This window comes from Choloepus didactylus, chromosome X, assembly GCF_015220235.1.
Source record: "Choloepus didactylus isolate mChoDid1 chromosome X, mChoDid1.pri, whole genome shotgun sequence".
NCBI lineage: Eukaryota > Metazoa > Chordata > Mammalia > Pilosa > Megalonychidae > Choloepus > Choloepus didactylus.
In genome coordinates this window covers 11,946,780-11,966,439 of record NC_051334.1, presented here as the reverse complement: position 1 = coordinate 11,966,439, position 19,660 = coordinate 11,946,780, and the positions used below count along the sequence as shown (strand labels likewise).

The following is a 19,660-nucleotide window of genomic DNA, read 5'->3' as shown; positions in this document are numbered from 1 at the left end:
CCATGAACTCTTTAAAGTAAGGGCAGAGTATTAAAGAAAAACAAAATGAAAATCTCTAGTAATAAAAAAAAATCTGACACTTTAATAAGGGGGAATAAAACCTCAAAAGGATTGGTGGGTTTAAAATTGTCATGAACACAATGAGAATCTATTTACTATTTTTTAAAGAGGAAATATTTTCATTACACAAAAATAACCAGAGGACAGGTGGATAACTTAAGTTAATCAAAACCAGAAAATCTAGAAATATCATCATCAACTTGAAGATTACTCTTTATCAACCTATTGGTTTAAGAAATTAGAAAATAATAATATTGGAAATGAATACAATTTAAAAGCACATACATCACAGAACTCAACTGTATATTGTTTGCTATCAGAAACAACCCAACTTTAACATTCTTAATCATTGGCTTGTTGAATTTTATTCTTTTGAGAAGTGAACTTTTAACATTTGTTCAGGGAGAAGAGGCCTCACACAATTATTTCTGCCTTTGTTGAGGATTTAATAATTCTACAGCACCCAGAATCATCGGGGTCAAAACTATTAACAATATGGAAGACCGGTCCCACTGAGAAATTCCCAAGAAGGGCAAAACTATTCCTGAATCTTGTCTCAGCTGAGAACTCAGTGGGTGTTTCCTTTCTTCTGAATTTATTTTCCTAATTTCTTTTCTTGATAGGTTTTGCATCGATGAATGCCAATAACAAGGAAGAAAGTTAACACTGCTAACAACAAGTTAGCAGCTTAGCAAGTGGGAAGAGATTATAAAAATCTAATAAGTCCCTGCATGCTCCCATAGCTCATAATTTATGACATCTAGTTCACCTTGCATCTGGAGGCCTAAAATCCAGGCTGGCCCTTTACTTATTTTTTTTCTGTTTTAATTTTTTTCACTTAAGTATATGTCAAATACAGTAAAAAATGCATGCATCTTGAGTGACAGTGTGATGACTTTTTACATCTGTAGCCACGTGGGTAACGAGTACCCAGATACAAAAGTAGAATATTCCCATCACCCCAGAACATTCCCTTGTGCTCTCTCTCCAGTCAAGAGACTCTGTAAGTAACCACACTGAATTTCTTTTACGTTTTTAAAAAGCTGTTTTTTGATTTTAAAAGATTGAGTTTTTTAAAAGATTTTTATTTATTATTCAATAGTATTTTGTACAGACATGCAGAAATTGCACCAGTTAAGGTGATGCATACAACAGTGTTCTAAAATGTAAAAAATGTTTATCTCGTTTACTCTGCCTCTCCACCTATTTTTCGTGAGTGTCTCAGCATTAAGTATTTTAATTGAAAAACTATTCTTCCAAACTTGCCTGGAGACTCGGACTTTTCCCTGGCATTTCCCTTCCAGAAGCCCTGCTTTTTTTTTTTTTTTTTTTTTTTTTTTTGCTGAGAACTGGAGGTCTGAGCAAACATTTCGATTTTAAGGGCAAAAGAAATAAAACACACCACAGGAAGTCAGTCTTCCAAAAATCTCATGGTTCCTGCCCTTTCTCTCCCTTACCAATCTCCTGTTCAATTCACCTTGCTCATAAACCAGCCCTTGGATGCATTCCTTGCTTAAAGTATAAATGACTGATAATTGTAGACATTGTAAACTATTTTGGTTACATTTGCAATGTTTTAATCCAATATTATATATTCATAATTTTTAAATTTGTTTATTACCTTTCTCCCATTCTACAATGCAGGATCCATGAAGGCTGGGACTCTATCTTTTTTGCCACCTAAAACACTTGCTAGCACAGAGTAGATATTCAATAAATATTTGCTGAACAATGAATGAGTCAGCATCCTAAAGCTAAGGTTAAAGCTCTGGGGGAGAACTTAAGGATTTTATACTGCTGAAATGGAAAAGGAAGAAGGATTTGGAAGGGAGGAGGGTCACCAGAGCCCATAAGGTGTTGACAAATCTCCAGACTGCCAGTGGAAACCAGAAAAGCTTGCCTGGCCCTCTCTGCAAGTGGAGAGCAGATTTCCACCAGAAATACAACTACTCGAGCTGTAGGAAATCAAGGCAGCTTGGGCCTTGGTCCGGCAGCTGGGTCCCTGGCCAGGGCTGCCCTCAAGTTGCCAGAAGGATGTAAAGTAATCATTTATTGCAACATTACAGCAGACAGGAGGCTCCTCGACTCATAAGGCAACTACTTGTTCTTCAGGAACTCAGTATTAGAATTGGGAGTCCACGCTCACTGAAATGTTCTTGAGGAACAAATACTGCTATTTGAAGGGAAAACATTTTCAGGCAGAAATACAAATTGTAATGAGTGATCTGAACTTGCTATTTTGAGAGTTAATTCTAGCGGTTACAATATCTGTCTTGTTCAGAGAGAAAGGACAAGGGGATGCTTCTGTGTTTTTCAGAAGGAGCAAAGGATTCATGGGTATCTTGCCTCTGTGCCTCTGTTGGGAACCCCGTCTAGCACACGTGGTGCAGTATACTGTGAACACTCAGTGGTATTCAGATACACAAGCAGTGACAGCACCTGTGCTGTTTCTTTAGGGTTAAAATACTTAATAAGGACAAATAAAGATTAAAGTGAAAATACTAATAATGATGGTGGTGATGAGGATGATGATGACAGTATTATTAATCATAATTCTCTAGGCCCCTGCTGTGGGTCAAGCACTCTCATTATTTTACAATCTTGAAAACCATCACACAAGGCACAGATAGTATTCTCTTCATTTTGGAGGTAAGCCAAATTACAGTTCAAAGAGGATAAGCCATTTACCCAAAGTCCCAAAACTAGTAAGTGACCAAAGTTAGATTCAAACCCAACTTTACCTGACCTCAAGTTTCATACGTTATTTCCCACTCTACCACATTTCCTCCTTAGCAAAAGAATCTGTTACCAATTTATCAATTTCTTTTGTCTGTGAAACCAACAGAGTTGGCAGTAGACACCTCAGTTGCCTTATACCTGCACTGGGTCGCCTCTTTCATTTTCCTTCAGTTATCCAGACTTCTCATGAGTTGCCCTTTTAAAAATCAGATCAGATGAAAGGAAGAAACAATTCCATCCTCTCCAGACAGCCTGGTAGAGGGAAAACATCATTGACCGGGATCAAGGGACTTTGGTGAGGAGGGGGTGCGTCAATCTACCTTACGCATAAAGAATTTTTGTTTGACCTTGGCTAAATCTCTGGGTCTCATGCCTCACCCACACCCCACCCCTGTCCTGCTCTAAATGTCCATGATTCTAAACTGTAAGTGAAGGGTACCATCTCAAAGGATTTCCTGTATTTGCCCTCGAATGTGATGAAAGCTTTAAGTGTAAGTGATAATGCTTCTTAAACCAGGAACTTTCTGGTAAACTGGGAAATAGCTGAGATATCAGAATGAGATATTTATTGCCTCCACAGGGCTTTCTCACTCCAACATTTTAGAACACAAGCCACTCTTTCCCCATGAACATAAGGACAGCCTTTCTCTACAATGTAGGCCAGTTGAATCTTCCCCCCTGGATGGATCTTGAAATTTCTTAACCATATGACATTCTAATGTCAGGGAGATTTGACAGGATGCATCAAGTATCGAGCAAGAGTGTTATCTTAACTCAGCTAGACCGTCAGTGAAATTAGCCTGTGAGCAAGGTAGAATGCAAGTTAAAAGTGCATCATTAATACAACCCACACCTCACCTCAGAAGTGTCATTAAATGGCACTGTGAGACTGGTTGTCTGATCAAGACATCCTCTAGCACAGGGGTTTTCAATTTGGTGGGCATAAGTGTCATCTGAGGTCATCGGCAGGAATGCAGATTCTCCAGCCCTCATGATAAGCAGCCCAAGTGATACTTATGCTGGTGTCCTAGAGCACGTTTTAAGATGCACACTTTAGCATATCCCAAAGGATGACTTCAATTACTGTCCATTTGATAGACTACAAGGAAAAGGTTTTGAAAGGGACATAGGAAAGAGGACTGACAAAGAGTTCTGCTATTTTTCTTTAGCAGTAGCACTCTTTTTGGGAAATATTACTTCCCACTGGGAACCAGGGCAGGAGATTTAGCCCAAGTAAGCTGCTGAGTGGACCAGTGGTGGTGAGACAAGGGAGACTGATCACAATGGAGAGACACTTTGGTAAAGTCAGGGCAGTGTAGCCAAGGTTGGTAACCACAGCCAACCAGGATATGGCAGGCATTGCTAGAAGACTGGGAGAGTGCCTGAGAGGAGTGGAGGACAGTTTCTGGGTGCAGCAGAGAAGAATCTAAGACCAGCCTGCTTATTAACACATGCAAAGGCCAAAAGTAGATCTGTCCTCAGGATGGTGGCCGTGTCAGGACATCGTCTCCAGCCTCTAACTGGGAAATCAGCCACTAAGAAATTTCAAAGGAAGTTGAGGAGGTTCTGTTGATGAGCCTCATGATAAAATTTACCAAAGCTCATGATACTGGTCATGGAGGAGGACAGAGCACAGAAGAGGACCAGCTCCAGGTCCTTAGTGAGGAGGCATTGGTGTAAGCAGGACTTCCCTAGGGTTATGACCTAGTACAGTCAGTCCTCTTTATTTGCAGATGACATACTTGTGAATTCTCCTACTTGCTCAAATTTATTTGTAACCCCAAAATCAATACTCGTAGTGCTTTCTTAGTCCTTCACAGGCATGCTCAGAGCAACGAAATATTTGAGTTGCCCAATTTCTGCATCTCCAGCTGAGATTGAACCAGAGATGCTCTGCCTTCTTGTTTCAGCTCTCTTACTATAAATAAGTGTCCTTTGCATGGTGTATTTAGCAGCACGTTTTTCACATTTTTGTGCTTTTTCTTGGTGATTTTGCTATTTAAAATGGCCCCCAAGCATAGTGCTGCAGTACTGTCTCATGTGCCTAAACACAAGAAGGCCATGATGTGCCAAATAGAGAAAAAACCTGTGATACATAAGCATTGTTCAGTCATGAGGTATAGTGCTGTTGGTTGTGAGTTCAATGTTAATGCACCAACAATATATATTAAATAAGGTGTCTTTAAACAGAAACATATATAAAAAAGGTTATATATTGATCAGTTGACAAAAACGTTGGGACCAGAGGCTCTCAGGAACCTAGCCCTGTATTTCCCATGGAGCAATGGTTCAGTATTCACTAATTCAGTGTTTGCAGCAACTTTATAGAAGAGAAGTACCATGAATAATGAGAATCTACTCCATATCCATTCAGCAAATTTTTGGAAAACCTTTATTGGGCACCTACCATGCATCAGACACTTGAAATAAGACAGTTTCTGTCTTGAAGGAGATCACAATTTAATGTTATAATTACATACACATGTACACATACATGCATATGTAAGTTCATGGAATATATCCCAATAGTTGTGAATTTATTCTTCAGTTTTTAAAAATCAGTCCAAAACCCCACGTGAAGAATGCTTTTGGATAATGTAAATCAGATATACCTGAACTGAATCAAGTAAAAGGCTCTTAATTACTTCCTTGGGGCCCAAATAAGCATGCACATTGATTGGGTAGACCATATAACGTGTCCTTACTGAAGTAGATCTTGAGAGGATTGTTTGGGTCTATCAGGAATGCACACCTTGCACTAATCATTTGATGCTTCCGCATCAAAATCCAGGCATCCCACACAAGGATCTTGATTCACATAGAACAAAAATAATTGGTCTAAGTTTGGCTAGGTAGATAAGAATTGAAAATTTTAAACTCATCATTCCTGAAAGCTCTGTAATGAAATGGCTGCTTTGAACTCACCTGTCTTATAGAGCATAAAGGGTTCTTGCCCTCTCCAGCCCTGGACAGGTCATCTGGTCCATGGGCAGGCACAGATGCGGCTGTACCTGGGAAGGCTTTCCACATAAGCAAAGGTCGAGAAATTCATAGTGTATCCATTTTTAGGAGTTCCAGAACGATTCCAGTGCATGTCCTTGCCCAAACACTATCCAACCCTTAGCTGCTACTAATCAACTAATAGACCTTTCTCTGATGGCTCCCATGACTATTAAGATGCATATTCTAGGAAATATTAGTGCTTTAAGAACTGTTGAACATTTTCTCCTTTGTACAAATGAGTTGATAGCTTCCCAGATTCCTTACCCTTATCCCCAAGAGTGGGCTCTAATACTGGGAGTATGGAAGGGGGCTCAAGGGATCCTGAAAGTTGAAATTGGATGGAAAACAGGGCTCAGAAGACTGAGGCTGGGGCACCAGAAATAAATCATTTTTTTCAATATTATCTAAGGCTGGACCTAAACCCCAGATTGGTCCTGGGCTTGAAGGTTAGACTCCCATCTCTCACTTAATTCCAAAAAAACATGAGGCCCCATTTTTCCCTGTTGACCCTGTGACTCTGGAGGAGATGAATGGCCACACTGCTTGGCTCATCAGCTCTTCTAACTCTTCTCACCTGATTAAAATCCCAGTGGCTGACTAGGAAGTTCATGTTTAACAAACATTGTAAAGGCATCACAGAAAATACCTGTATGCATTGAGCAATACTAGCTGGGGAGGAAAAAATATAATATCTGCTCCCATCTGTGTCTGGTCCCTTCAAAAACTGTGCACACATATGGTTGGCCCATGTTAATTAAGTCCAAATATGGATTGAATTTGACTTGGAGAAAACCGAAAAATCTGCAGCTAAAACTTTTCCAAATGCTTTGATATTTCTTGAACAAAAATGTTTTGAAGGTGTTGAGTAGTAAAGGGCTAAATTGACCACCACCAGAAAGAAGAGCTCAAATTTCCAAAAATTCAAATAATCAATACTACCTGCATTTTTTTGCATTTTAATTTTTAAAATTGTTTCACATCTAGTATTAATTTACACACCCAAACATTCATGAAGATAAAATGTTATTAGCCTGTACTTTAAAGTAATGGGAACTAACTTGTCCATCATCTCTATATGTCTAGGGTCACAGCTATTTAATGGTGGCACTGAGGTGAAGAAAGAGAGAAGGGCATTGTGAAACAAGCAATTTTCTTAATGTTTGTTTGTGATTATCTTCCTTTTGGCAAAGGGGGAAGAGAACAAGTGCCAGTATGCTTGTGAACTGTAAATATGGTTTTAAGAAAACCAAAGTAACTTTGTATATGCTGACAGCTGAGAGCAAAATTGTGTTACTTAGCTGGTATTCTGCTGCATTAAAACTTCCATTGTGGTAACTTTGGGGAAGAGTTGTTGACCACTGTTTCTGGTGGCATAAGTTGATGGGAGAACCAAGTCCTGGTCAGATGGTAGGATGGCCCAACTGTGATGGGATAACACTTTGAAATCAAGCACAACTCCTCAGGATACTCTTAACAAGTAGCTAAAGGGGAGGGCCAGCATCACCTCCATTATATTCTCCAAAGGAAGGAGACCCAAGGCCAGGAGAATAACCTTCTGTTCGGGACTTAAGTGCGGGAGGTGAGTGGAGCCTGGGTCTTACAGGAAATGATTAAGGAAATGTCCATGTGCATAGGATAGGGACAGTAGGGAGAACTGTCTCCCTCTATTTTACCCCCTTATCCTCCAGCCAATTCAGGAGTGATTATGAATATTGACATTCATTGAACACTTAATATGCATCTGGAACTAAGAAAAACTGTAAATCAAAGAAAGGTTAAGTAAATGCTGATGGCCAATTAGTAAGATTGGATTTAAATCCAAGTCTTCCTGACCCTCAGACCTGACATCTGCCCCAACCCCAAGAGCACTCTCTTTAATCCCCTAGATAACTTATTGCTATCTATCCTTCATCTGACTGCTCAAAATAGCAAGGTATCTCTGCTAAGCTGAAGCATCAAATAAAACAGTTTTGTTATCCTTTGAAAGAACTGATTGATTAGATATGGGGATGGCCTTGTTCTGAGAGCATGTTACATGTGGAACTTCATGTGCTTATGTACATCCTTAACTATCTTTCAGTGATTGTTCAATAACAGATGTTGTAGCCTTATGCCACAAGCAAGGAGAGACTTGGAGAGACTGTTGAACTTTGCAGATGGATAAATGTTTCCCATTATAAAATGGAGTGCCTTTCTTTTGGATTATAGGCTATGAGAATGCACTAAAGTAATTCATCTATCTCATAAGAGCTACAGTGATATTATGCATTTTTATTTTTAGATTACTGCCATCCAGGGAGCTTTTCAAAAGCAGCACTGTTCATCAAGCATAGCCCATGCCAACATAAGTTGAGCAGCCTCACCAGGGTTTCTGACTTTCCTTTGGTTTCCTGCCACAAGAAATTTCAGGTAATGAGTAATAGTGGACTAGCCCCTTAGCTCTGCTGGCTCAAATCTACCATGTGATTTCCTTTAACCTACATATCCCAGCAATTGTCCCAGCCAACCATCTTTGTGTAGTTGTCTAAAAATATATAAATACCGATAATCCATGAACATATTCTAAAATGATATCTCACAGATATCCCTGCTGATGGAATCAGAGGGAATAAATAATCTAGCTTTGAAATTGGGAATTTTCCCATTAGGGCCTTCAGATGTTCTGGCCCACATTGAGTATTTGTCATTCTGTACACCCTAAGTTGAATGTTTCAAGTCCACCGCATAAACTTTGGGTTGTCCGATCTTCCCTACTTCACTCCAAAATCAGAATTCTTTCCCCAGGAGCTGGATAGGGGACAGGCACCTTGAAATTCAGAATCTCCTCTTACTGACTTCCAATCCTGAAGGGACAAGGACCCACTCTTATTTACTTATCTGGAAAGAGATTTGTGCTTTGGGAAGAAGGGGGCTCATTTTGAGTTACAGACTTATAAGATGATAGAGCTGGAAAGAGCCTCAGTCTTCATTCACTCTTCTGGCACATTATCATTTTATAGATAAAGGAATGCAGACCCAGAAGGATGAACTGATGGGGCTGGAGAGGTTGTTCTATGAGCCTGGAGGATATGGTAAATTGTGGGAGGAAGTGTGGCACTAGCGATGCTGAGCAACCTTCTTGGTGTTGGTGTTGTGTTCTTGGCCCATTGCCTAGTGAATGTTGAATGTCAATGAAGTGGAAAGTTACCTCCAAAAGGAGGGAAACCTAGTGGTTGCTATTGCTCATTCAAGCAGCTGAACCGTCAAAGACAAGTGGTCATACTGGCTGCCATGGGAAATAAGACTCATATTTAATTTCACCTCATGATTCCCTCTTTTCCCTCAAACAGGTGTAAGATCCTCCCTCTGTTGGGTTTGAGCCAGTATGATGCTCCTTAGTATATGTGTATTTCTGAACCCAACCAGGAGCTCAACAGAGCTTTCCAGCCTGTCGTGAGAGCATGTCAGGTACAGAACACACTTTCTAGACCATAATGCTTCTACCCCCAGCCACACCTTCTTTGAAAGTCACTCTCCAAAAATACCACTTCTGCCCTACTTGTCAGCTCCGTGCCTGCTCAACCCTCCAGTGTCTGCAGTGCCAGCACCTCCCACACTTCCAATCTTGTTCACCCCTGGGAAGAATGGAATCGTTGTGGTTTCCATGGTATTTCCCAGTCCTTCTCTGATGCCTCTCTGTTTAATTCATATGTGGGTGCTTATGTTACACTCATTAATTACTGCATTAAGTCAAGTCACAAAACTAATGAGGATTTGGACACAGAGTTGGAAAATGATTAGGTAGTTTTGCTTGGATTATAGGATCTAAAGATAAACATGATCCAAATATGCTCAGAAAGAAGAAATTTCAGCTTTTCATAGCTACCTTCTAACAGAAAATACAGGCTTGCTTATGTGTTTTATCAAAATTTAGAGGAAGATCATCAAAGCATCATCATTGGTAACATTTAGGGAGGTCTTAGTTCATTGTACGTTTTATTTTCAGCTCTGATGTCTAAATAGAGACTGTCCTTCTGTATTCCTTGAAAATCATTCTATAACTACAGCTAGAATCTTTTGAAGGTCTTACATCAGACCATAGTATGAGTCAAGTGTATGAGGTTATGTGAGAAAAGTTGGCCTTTTATGTGTGTGGGTAGAGTTGGTCATTAGGCAGTATTATTTGGGGAGCACGGTTGGGTGCCTGTGTAGAAATCTATACTCCACCTACTCACAGTGGTGCCTGTAATTAATCATCAGAGGGAGAGGCATGTCAGTCCCCAAGTTACAATGCAAATACTCCTGGAAGGGGAACACTGAATCATCAACACCTGAAATTGTGAATTGAATCAAAAGGGATTAATAAGCAAATCACCACCAAGTGCCTTAAGGGATTAAGTTTCAGGTCAGATAAAGGTTGATGGTGAGGCAGCCGATAGATGCCTTGGCAATATGGAGTGCTGTTGTGGGGGAGCATTCCCAGAATTATTTATGGTTTGGGGGGGAGACTATCTGCAGTTGCAGGATAGCATAAGGCCCCCCCCACCAGAAGACACTGAAGGCAAACAATATTTCCTTCACTTTGCCTCAGGCGTACCCATTCTGGAAGCACAGATAAATCTAGAAGCAAAGTTGTTAACTTCCTTAGGTTGTCAGCTTCCTTAAGAAAGATAAGAACCCTTTCTTTTAAACAAATTTTTTTAAAAAGCTTAAATGCACATACACACAAAATATGCATACACATTTGGGGATGTTCAAGGAACCCCTGGAGTTTCCACATAGCCCTCAGGTGAAGGACCCCTACTCTATAGGGTCACATTCAAAGAGTGGTTGGTCCCATCTTAAAATCTGGAGTTTATAGGGATCGATCTTGGTCAGGCTAGAACAGAAAGCATAATCATTACATCCCCCCCCCCAAAAAAAATACCCAGAGCCTTAGAGGACGTGGCAATGCCAGTTTTGAGTGTCTATGCATTTATTATTATTGTCTTCTAATGCTCATAACAAAATTATCTCTTTTTCAAAGGTGAGGAAATGGGGGAATTTGTTACTTCCCTGAACCTCTAAGTCACACAGTGAGTGCCGTGGCCAGAGCCTCAAGCCCGAGAGTGTTTTACTCTAGAAACCTGTACTTGTGATAATATCAGAAGTAACCAGGAGAGCATTCAATACCATAAGATTCAGTGTAGGGGTCTCAAACTGTACCACAAGCTGAAAATGGTGAGATGAAGAACATCTTGGTGTTGAAGTGGAACACACCATAGAATTAATTTAGTAATGTAGTGTAGGTGAGCAAACATATAAGTGGGACAAAAATTTATGAAAGCAGAAACAGTGATGTAATCCCTTCATCTTTCCAAAAAATGGTTGTTTGTTTAAAATATTAATAAATAGAAGAAAAAGCAATTGATTTAAGTTGCAACAAAGGTGACAAGCGATATAAGAAAGAATTTCTGTACAATGTGAGTGTGACTTATTATTACAGGATCCCAAGAGAGAGTATAAATTCTTCTCTGAAGGTTTTTTAAAACTGAATGGGTTCTCAATAGCTTGCTTGAAGGCAGAGGGTTGACTTAAGGACTTTAATGGGTCTCTCCAGCCCTTTGATCCCTAGGATAGTAAACTTCTCCAAAAGTAAATATACTATATGAGTTATATATGCTATATAAAGCTATCAAATAGATCTTCCTATTTGAAAGCCAGTTGTTTTACTTTGCCAATTTAAACAGTCTTTTCAGACATCTGCAAGATTCAAAGACACTTTATCTTTTCATCTTTAATCTTCCTTTCTTCCTCCAACAGCCCTTTGAAAAATAAGTCCCATAAAGGTTGGTTCAAAACAACATGTCTTAGGAATTGCATTTGCTTATGTCTTTGGATTTGGGTTGGAGTTAATGAGGAAGTGAGGTGGGATAGGACACTAGAACAATGAACTAGAAGTCAAGAACTTTGATCCTTGGTCTAGCTTTCCTATTCACGGGCTCCAGTATTTTGGCTTACCTAACTTTTGGAAGAAGTCACTTCCTCATCTGTACAACTAAAGCATTGGATTAGATATTCTATAATGCAACTTCAAATTAAAAAGAAAAAAAAATCCTATGCTTCTATAAAAGTCAGAGTTGTGACAAAATTCTCAGAAGCAATGGGAAGCATCAGCAAAGACATAGACAGGTGAGACAAGCTGCTTCTCTTCCAGAATGCTCATCTTGTTATTCTTTCATCTTGCCCACCATATCCCATGGTATCCTGCCTTCTACTGCAGTCCATTACATTCAATTCCACAAATGTTGTTTGAATAATAATATCTGCAAGACTCAAGGTTCTCCTTGGTATTCCACCATGGACTCAAGCTACTTTATGTAACTTTAGATAAGCGAATATTAGAGAAAAAATTAGAAAGGAAATGAACAGAAATAGATTCAACACTTTTTCATTGGCAAAGACTGTGTCCTCCATCGATGGATGGAAAATTTGCTACTAGTAAACTACATACAGACCTTTGGTTCCTATTTAAGAGACTTGTTTGAATTTTACTAAAATACCACAAGTGTTTGAATCCAGAGGACACTTAAAGAGTTCTACTGCCCTCTCTTTTGTTTAGGCCCCCACCTCTCTAGAAACAGATATTTAAAACCTCAAGAAATATGATTTGGCTTGTTATGAAGTCAACAGACTGCATAGTTCCCTTTGTGTTTTGTTTGGCCTTCAAAGCCTTGAGCTTTGGTTTCCACAAAGAATTAATTCTACCTTTGCTCCTACAGAGCTATGAAAAGCATGGGATCTTTCCTGGATGAAATGCTACCAGCATTTGTTTTAGATTTCAGGAAAATGCAAATTCAAAACACTGCCACAGAACATTATTTTTTAAAAAAATGTGGACCAATGCTTAGGTAATTATTTAACTGTCTAGGGCAGAGGTAATTCCTTTGTTACTTCCAGTTCCTTCCTTGTATCTTTCCCAACCCTCTTCTTCCTATCCCATTTCTTCTCTCAAGAATCCAGTATTCTCTTTCTCACCATTATTCACTGCCATCAAATTTTCTCTCCGAACTAAAAATCTTACAGCCTGGTATGAATTTAGGCTAAAGGATTCCCTCTGCCAAGGATATTTGCATTGTAAACCTGAGTGTGCAGAGGAATCCCTTCCTAATGGAACTTCAGCAGGGACTTCCCAGCACCTTTAAGACAACCAGCAACTGTAGCCTGCTTAGCCTTCAAGTTGAGTCAGACCCTGTAGCTGGGCTTCTATGAAAAATAATTACTACATGACCTTTAGATTGGGTCCCATGACTGGAATGAACAGGAACGTGGACACTGACCTCCATATTATAGCGATGTCTGGGCCACACAGTTCATTTGCAAAGTTAGAGCCACTTTTCTTTACCTCATTTTGTATTTATTACCATTACTTAATTTATCTTGTGCCTGCCTGCCTTGTTAGACTGGAGCCCTTCCAGGGCAGGGAGCACATCTCACGTAGCTCTTTATCTCTAAGCTCAGTACAGTGTCTGTCTCATTGGAAACCCTTCCAGGCAAATAATTGGATTCCTGCAGTTCAACTCTGTCAGGGACTTATGTTGCCCTAAAATGGAATGCCTAGTTCTCCTCCACCAAGGATCTTTCCTCTGATTTCCAAGAATACCCACAATTAAGGAAAATTCTAAACTAGTCTGCTGCAGGACAAATGCTACCCAATCAAATACAGTAGTTAGGGTTTTTTAGAGCCTATAATACCTTACAATTGGGAACCAGAGATAGAAGAACTGCCTCTGGATCTAGGTCTAGGGAACCTTCTATTCTTCATGGTTCTAGAATGGAAATACCTTCATAGAACAGTAAGAAAAAAAAGTTTTTTATTTCATCCATGCACGATGCCAGGTATTTACTAGAGCAAAGCCTGGAGGGTTAGTTGGAGCAGCTGATACCCTGTGCTGCTTTTTATAACTCTCCTTCCCAGCACTGTGCTCTACATATGTCCCATTTCATCAGGTCACAGCAAGTTAGGTCGTGCCCAATACTGCATCTTACACCAAAAAAAAAAAAAAAAAAAAAAAAAAAGGCATCACCATGCAGAATATTCTATATTTCCTTAAAAATAAAATGGATGTTGGAGGAAGTCTCCTGGTTCTTTGCACAAGCGATGATTTTGCCACTTCTTACAAAAGAACTGCCTCTTTCACTCCACAAGACATTGTGGCTGTCAGCCATCAACAAGCCATAAAATTACTAGGTATAAGTAATAACAATACAGAGCCAAATTGTATATAGAATTGTGAAATGAAGCTGGGATTGCAGTGAGTCTGCCAACTTGTGGACAGTTATGTGCAAGGACACTAGCTGTCCACGTTTTTTGGTAACAAAATTTGGAAAGAAAAGAAGGGATTCTATAAAGAACCTTTAAAATGTCATTATTTATTCACTGTACTAAGTATCTCTCATATACAATACACTGTCCCTTGTCCTTTGGGAGGGCACACAAAGGAAGGCAAATTCCAAGTGTCTTGGCCTGAGAGAGCTTACTATTTAGAAAGAATGTTGACTTTAAAATACTGATAGCCATGGTTTCATTTATTGAGCACATACTCTGTATTAGTTATTGTGGCAAGTGTTTTTACATACTCTATATCAGGGGTTGGAAAACTACAGCTGGTGGGCCAAATCTCATCCTCCACCTGTTTTTTTGTTTTTTTTGTTTTTTTTTTTTCACTTTTTTTTTCTGGCTTTATTCAACCAAAGCCCCACTCATGATGCCCCGTGCCAGAACAAACAGAAATCAAGTCACTCCGCTTGGAGTCTGTGCACTCTTAAGCCAGACTTTTCCTCTATCGTTTATAAATTACAGTCTCCTTTCCCTGTTAAGTTGAGGAATATGCTTCAAAAGTATGGCACTGCCAAATCATGTCCTAAGGGAATAGGAGGCAAATGCTCTGCCTAGGACAGCCCCTTTTTTATGCCTATTGCTTTGGCAGAATTGATAGGCACCCTTTTCTACTCTGAAGTGTTCTGGTTTACACAATAAATTATAATGGTCACCTTATGCATCACATCTCATTTTTCTCTTCTCATCTCTCAATTCTGTATTTCTAATTATAACCAATTTTTTTTAAATATAGACTTTAAATAGGAAAGAACTGTAGAAATCATCTAGTCCAGTATTGCACTATAAAGATTTGACAAAATCCTTGAGTGGATTCAGCCTCTATCTGAACTTTCTGGCAGTTAATTCATTACCTTGTGTGATGGTCTTTTCTACCTCGGTTTTTTGGGACAATTCTTAATGCCCAGCCTATGGCAACCATTGTGTTATGAATTAATGTCTTTCCTAGATACCTAGAATAGTATTACTTATATATTATAGATGAGAGAATTGAGAAATAGTCACTCAAATCATTTTTGTGTTGCCCAGTTCAGATGAGAAATCTTGTTTGAAAGCCTTCGAGTCTCTACCATTCACTAGCAGTATGACTTTGGAAAATTTAGTTCATCTCTTTGAGCCCCAGTTTCTAAGCAATAAAACCAAAGTATAATACTTCTCTTTTGGGCTTCTGCGAGAATTAAATGACACATATAAAGTTCCATAAGAATAGAGCCCTATCCATCTTCACTTTACTCTCAGTGTTCAGCATAGTAGGAGGCACAGAATAAGCCCTCCATAAGTATTTGTGAATAAACAATGAATAAAAGCCCCTAGCACTTACCACCCAATAAAAGGTAGCTATTGCTGTTCTTTCAATCATTCTTCCTATAATTTGGTTGCTAGATTTCTCATTATATTAATCACTCTTTTATGGAAACTCTCTGGTTCATCAACTTTCTTCATAAGATGTTGTTCTAAAAATTCAGTCTTGTGAATTACATCAATATTCAATATTGTGTGGTATGTGGTGATTTACTTTATCTGAACATAATTATTTTAAGGAAGTCTAAACAGAAAGAGTCTGTGAAACAAGCAGACTACTTACCTAATGAGTTGCCACTTACCAAACCCACTAATTTTTTCCCCCAATATCACCCTTTAAAACTTGGGGAATGTTTTCACTTAGGTGGTTAAGAGAACAAAAATATTAGCAAATGAGGAGTGATCAGTTAGGTAAGGAGGAACCAGAATAGGGCAAGTATTATGGAAAGCTATTCGGGCCAGTACTTATTCTTATCACTAAACTTAATCTGACAGCTCAGTATGAAGTTTATTTATAAGCCTCCCATCTAGAGCATACTCCTTAATCTCCTGATGGCAGGAATGTATAAAGTTCATTCACAGTGCTTATCACAGAGAAGACAGTCAAATATTGTTGAATGCCTGAGTGAGAAAGACAGGAAAATTTCAAGGAAGATGCTAGAGTGGATAGGGAAAAATAGCTTTCTGATAGGGGACCCCAAGACTACAGTTTCACAGTGTATTTTGCTACAGCAGACTCAGATTGGGAAGCTGGGATTGAATACAAATAATAAAAAGACAAATAAAAGTGTAAAATTCATTCGGACCTTTGACAAAGAAAGGAAGGTAACTTGGTTTAAATTAGAAAGAGTAGAAAGGTTTATTTTTAGTTTTTAGAAGAAACAGTAAAGGAGGAGATGGAAAACGCAACGAGATGTTGGGGAAAAGACAGAAGATTGGTTAAGAGTTGGGCCATAGATGGTAGGATAAGCAGAAGTAAAGGGGAAATTCTGAAGTAGAGAGGTAGAGACAGCTAAACTTGAATTACAAGTCTCAAAGTAGGAGAATCTGGTCGGGATGAGGGAGAGGTTGTTAGAGGTTGTGGAAATCAAGGAAGTTTGAATCGGTTGTCGGAATGGAAAGAACAAAGGGTGAATAAAAGGATTACTGGCCTCAGGGAAGGGTGGCTTGATTAGCTCAGCTTTTGACTTTCTAAGTACTTAAGAAAATAAATCTTTTCTGCCTCTTTCTGAACTAATTATTTTGGCTGCATAAACCATGTGAATTTAAGAAATAGTACAATTTTTCTCTGTGCTAGGCTATATTAACAGAACCCCTACGCCGTTGTTTATCACACTTAAAATACATCCCTCTAAAAATAAAACAGCGGTTGCACCAACATTGCATTTTGGAGAGACCTTGTTAACGAGCTAATTGAGGGGCGGAAAAGTTATTCATTTTAAGCCAAAATTCGGGCTGCGATGAAACCTCCAAACGCAATCAGACGTTGTTGCAGTACACGTCTTAAGAGATCTTGTTTAACCCCAGGTGTCGGGTAAGGTGAGAATCTGGCTTGGTAGCCTCGGCTCCCGCCATCAGAGTCCCTTCCCCTTATAAGGCGGGTAAGACCCCGGCCGCCACCAGTTACCCAATGGCTCTCGGTACGAACGCTTGGTCGCATCGCCTGCCGAGGAGTGGGTCCTGGGTGAATCACCTCAGGTCTGGCCACGAGAGAGCTGTCTCCAGAGACCATCGCCAACGCTACGGCCGACGGGCTGCGGTTGCCGTGAAAAGAGCGGTAGGCCACTCTGTTCCCTTGATCACCGGCGGACAGGGACACATATTTCAGGGACATCTTCAAATACTCTCTGCAGTAATTGCGTTACGTCCCTCGGTCAAGACAGGCGCTTCGCTTCGTCAGTCCAGACCGTCTCCCACCCGGAAACAAAATAAATCGGAGGCCATAACTACAGCGACGGCGGCAGATCGAGAAGCCACCTTTAACACAAGGTGTACTCGCGCGCGTGCCCTCCACCTGTTTTTGAAACAAAGTTTTATTGAAAGACAGCATGCCCCATTGTTTGCATATTGTCTCTGGCTGCTTTGGCACTACGTGGAAGAGTTGAGCGGTTGAGAAGGAAATTGCATGGCTCACAAAGCTTAAAATACTTACTGTCTGGTCCTCCATGGAAAATGTTTGTTAACCTCTGCTCAATGTCATTCATTCTTACAAGAATACTCCGAGATGAATATGGTGTTTCCCATCTTACAATTAGGAAACTGGGTTATAGATTAAGTAACTTCATAAGAGACAGTGTGTTGATTTGATTCTACATTTGCCTCATTCCAAAAATCCATGTTCTTATGTTATGCTCATATACAGAAATTGCCAAAATATATGGTAGGAAGAAATAAGAGCTGTATAGATTCACAGAGAAACTATTAGAGTTCAGAGAAGAGAGCCTGGGGTGATAAAGATTCTGGAGAAGATCATATCTGAGTATAAAAGCAAAAATGGACTTCAGTAAATGTCTAGCCCAAGCCCAAGAAAAGTTTCGATCAAGGTCACATGATTAGTTACAAGCAGAGCTGGCATTAGGGCCAGGTCTCCACTGATCCAGCCTAATGCATGCCATCAGTGACCATGCTGAGCCATTGAATTTGTGTGTGTGTGGTTAAATGTTACAGAATGGCAGGATGATTTGAAGTGAGAATTTGTACACTATACTCAATGGTAATTCAACAGAATGGCCCTGTACTTCCTTTATTGAAGCAATCAAAACCACATTTGTGCAGGTATTTACATGACGCCATCACCCACCCACCATCCTTTCAAATACATTTTTATTTGTGGAGAATCACACTTCTGAGTCCATGGGAACTTTGGCCCTCTCTACTCATTTTAAGATTCAAATGATAAACAAGAGACTGCAAAGTCAAATATTCATTTATATTCTCCCCTGTGGGATCAGGCATCTCCAGTCAAGCAGGGAAATGGAGATGTGAGCAGGGGCAGCCAGTGGAGGCTTACCTGATACTGTAGAGCACTTTGCCATTTTTGGAAATCCGCAGCAATTTGTTGTCGGTGGTGACATCGTGGAAGTTGGCACCCTTCTCGTTGGCAAAGAACAAGTCTGGTTTCCAAATGGAGTCCAGCATAGATGGGTCCAAGTCCAGGGAATCATCAGGGTACTCACTGTATGCCAGTCGCGAATCATTCCACTGTTGTCTCAAAAAAATGTTCACTCGGTAGTCCTACAGAAACGCCATGCACAAGAGTTACTTATCACCCATGCTGGCATAAGAGGCCCATCTGCATTTCTCCCTCACCCTTCTCCCTGATTTGGTCCAGTGTTGGTGTCTGAGTAAACCAGGCTGTGTCTACCTTGGTCAAAATAAACCACTCAGTTCTATTTGGAGTGGGGATAGAGAGGGAAGAAAGAAAGAAGACACGACCAAACCAGCACACTAATGCAACAGGTTGATGTGGTTGAATTTCCTTTATGTTTAAACTAGTCATCCTGGGACCAGATAACACTAACTCAAGCTGATTTTGCTGTAGTAAAAGGTAACAATCAGTTGAGAAGTCAGTCTGCGAAGACAGATTGTCAAATCAAACTGATTCATTTTCCAAATCAGAAATGACATGATCTCTCATCTCATTCTGCTCAAAGACTCTGGGCAGAAGGAAACCACTGTGTAATTTGGGGAGTGGAGATCTTAATTATAAAGCTGTGACATGATACAGCAATATTCTTAAAGTTCATCAACAGAAATACTAAGATGCTTCGTGTTGACAAAGTAATTCCCTCATCGCTTAATTTTGAAATTAAATATTGTATCATTTCTGTGAATGAGTTTTGTCTACACATGCTGATTTGACACTTCATCAATCAGAGATCTTTTTCATGTTTTCTTAATCTGAACTCCTTCTGACAAGGTGTTCCTCCCTTGTGGGAGCCTCATGTACACCCCTGATGTTTCTATGTGGTCTGGGAATTTCCTTCTCTGCTAATGATCCCGCTTGGGTTAGTGACTGCTCTCCTGGAGACGTACACTCAGGTATTCAGGTTCGCAGAACTGTTGCTTTGCTTGATAATCTGGACCCTAACAGAGGCCACAATATTATTTCCCAGTCAAGTAGGACCAGGGCTTAGAGCTACTAGTTGTCCACACATGGTCATTTAAAGTGATAAATCCTCATTCATTCTTACTCATTTT

At 39.8% G+C, this 19,660-nt stretch overlaps 2 protein-coding genes across 5 annotated transcripts in view; both read right to left on the bottom strand.

Annotated features, from left to right (window-relative positions):
- Positions 1-19,660, bottom strand: part of GLRA2 (glycine receptor alpha 2) — a 195,856-nt gene that overhangs the window by 123,967 nt on the left and 52,229 nt on the right. For all 4 annotated transcript variants that reach the window (XM_037822357.1, XM_037822358.1, XM_037822359.1 and 1 more), the window contains one exon: positions 18,471-18,694. In XM_037822357.1, the coding sequence (XP_037678285.1) occupies positions 18,471-18,694 (224 nt within the window). The remainder of the gene's footprint in view (positions 1-18,470; positions 18,695-19,660) is intronic.
- Positions 16,550-17,455, bottom strand: LOC119523548 (uncharacterized protein C11orf71-like). Its single transcript, XM_037822361.1, has one exon. The coding sequence runs from the start codon at positions 17,292-17,294 to the stop codon at positions 16,899-16,901; it is 396 nt and encodes a 131-aa protein (XP_037678289.1). The 5' UTR covers positions 17,295-17,455; the 3' UTR covers positions 16,550-16,898.

Coding starts and splice junctions, on each gene's coding strand:
- LOC119523548 (XM_037822361.1), bottom strand. CDS start 17,294: ATGTCCCTGAAATATGTGTCCCTGTCCGCCGGTGATCAAGGGAACAGA.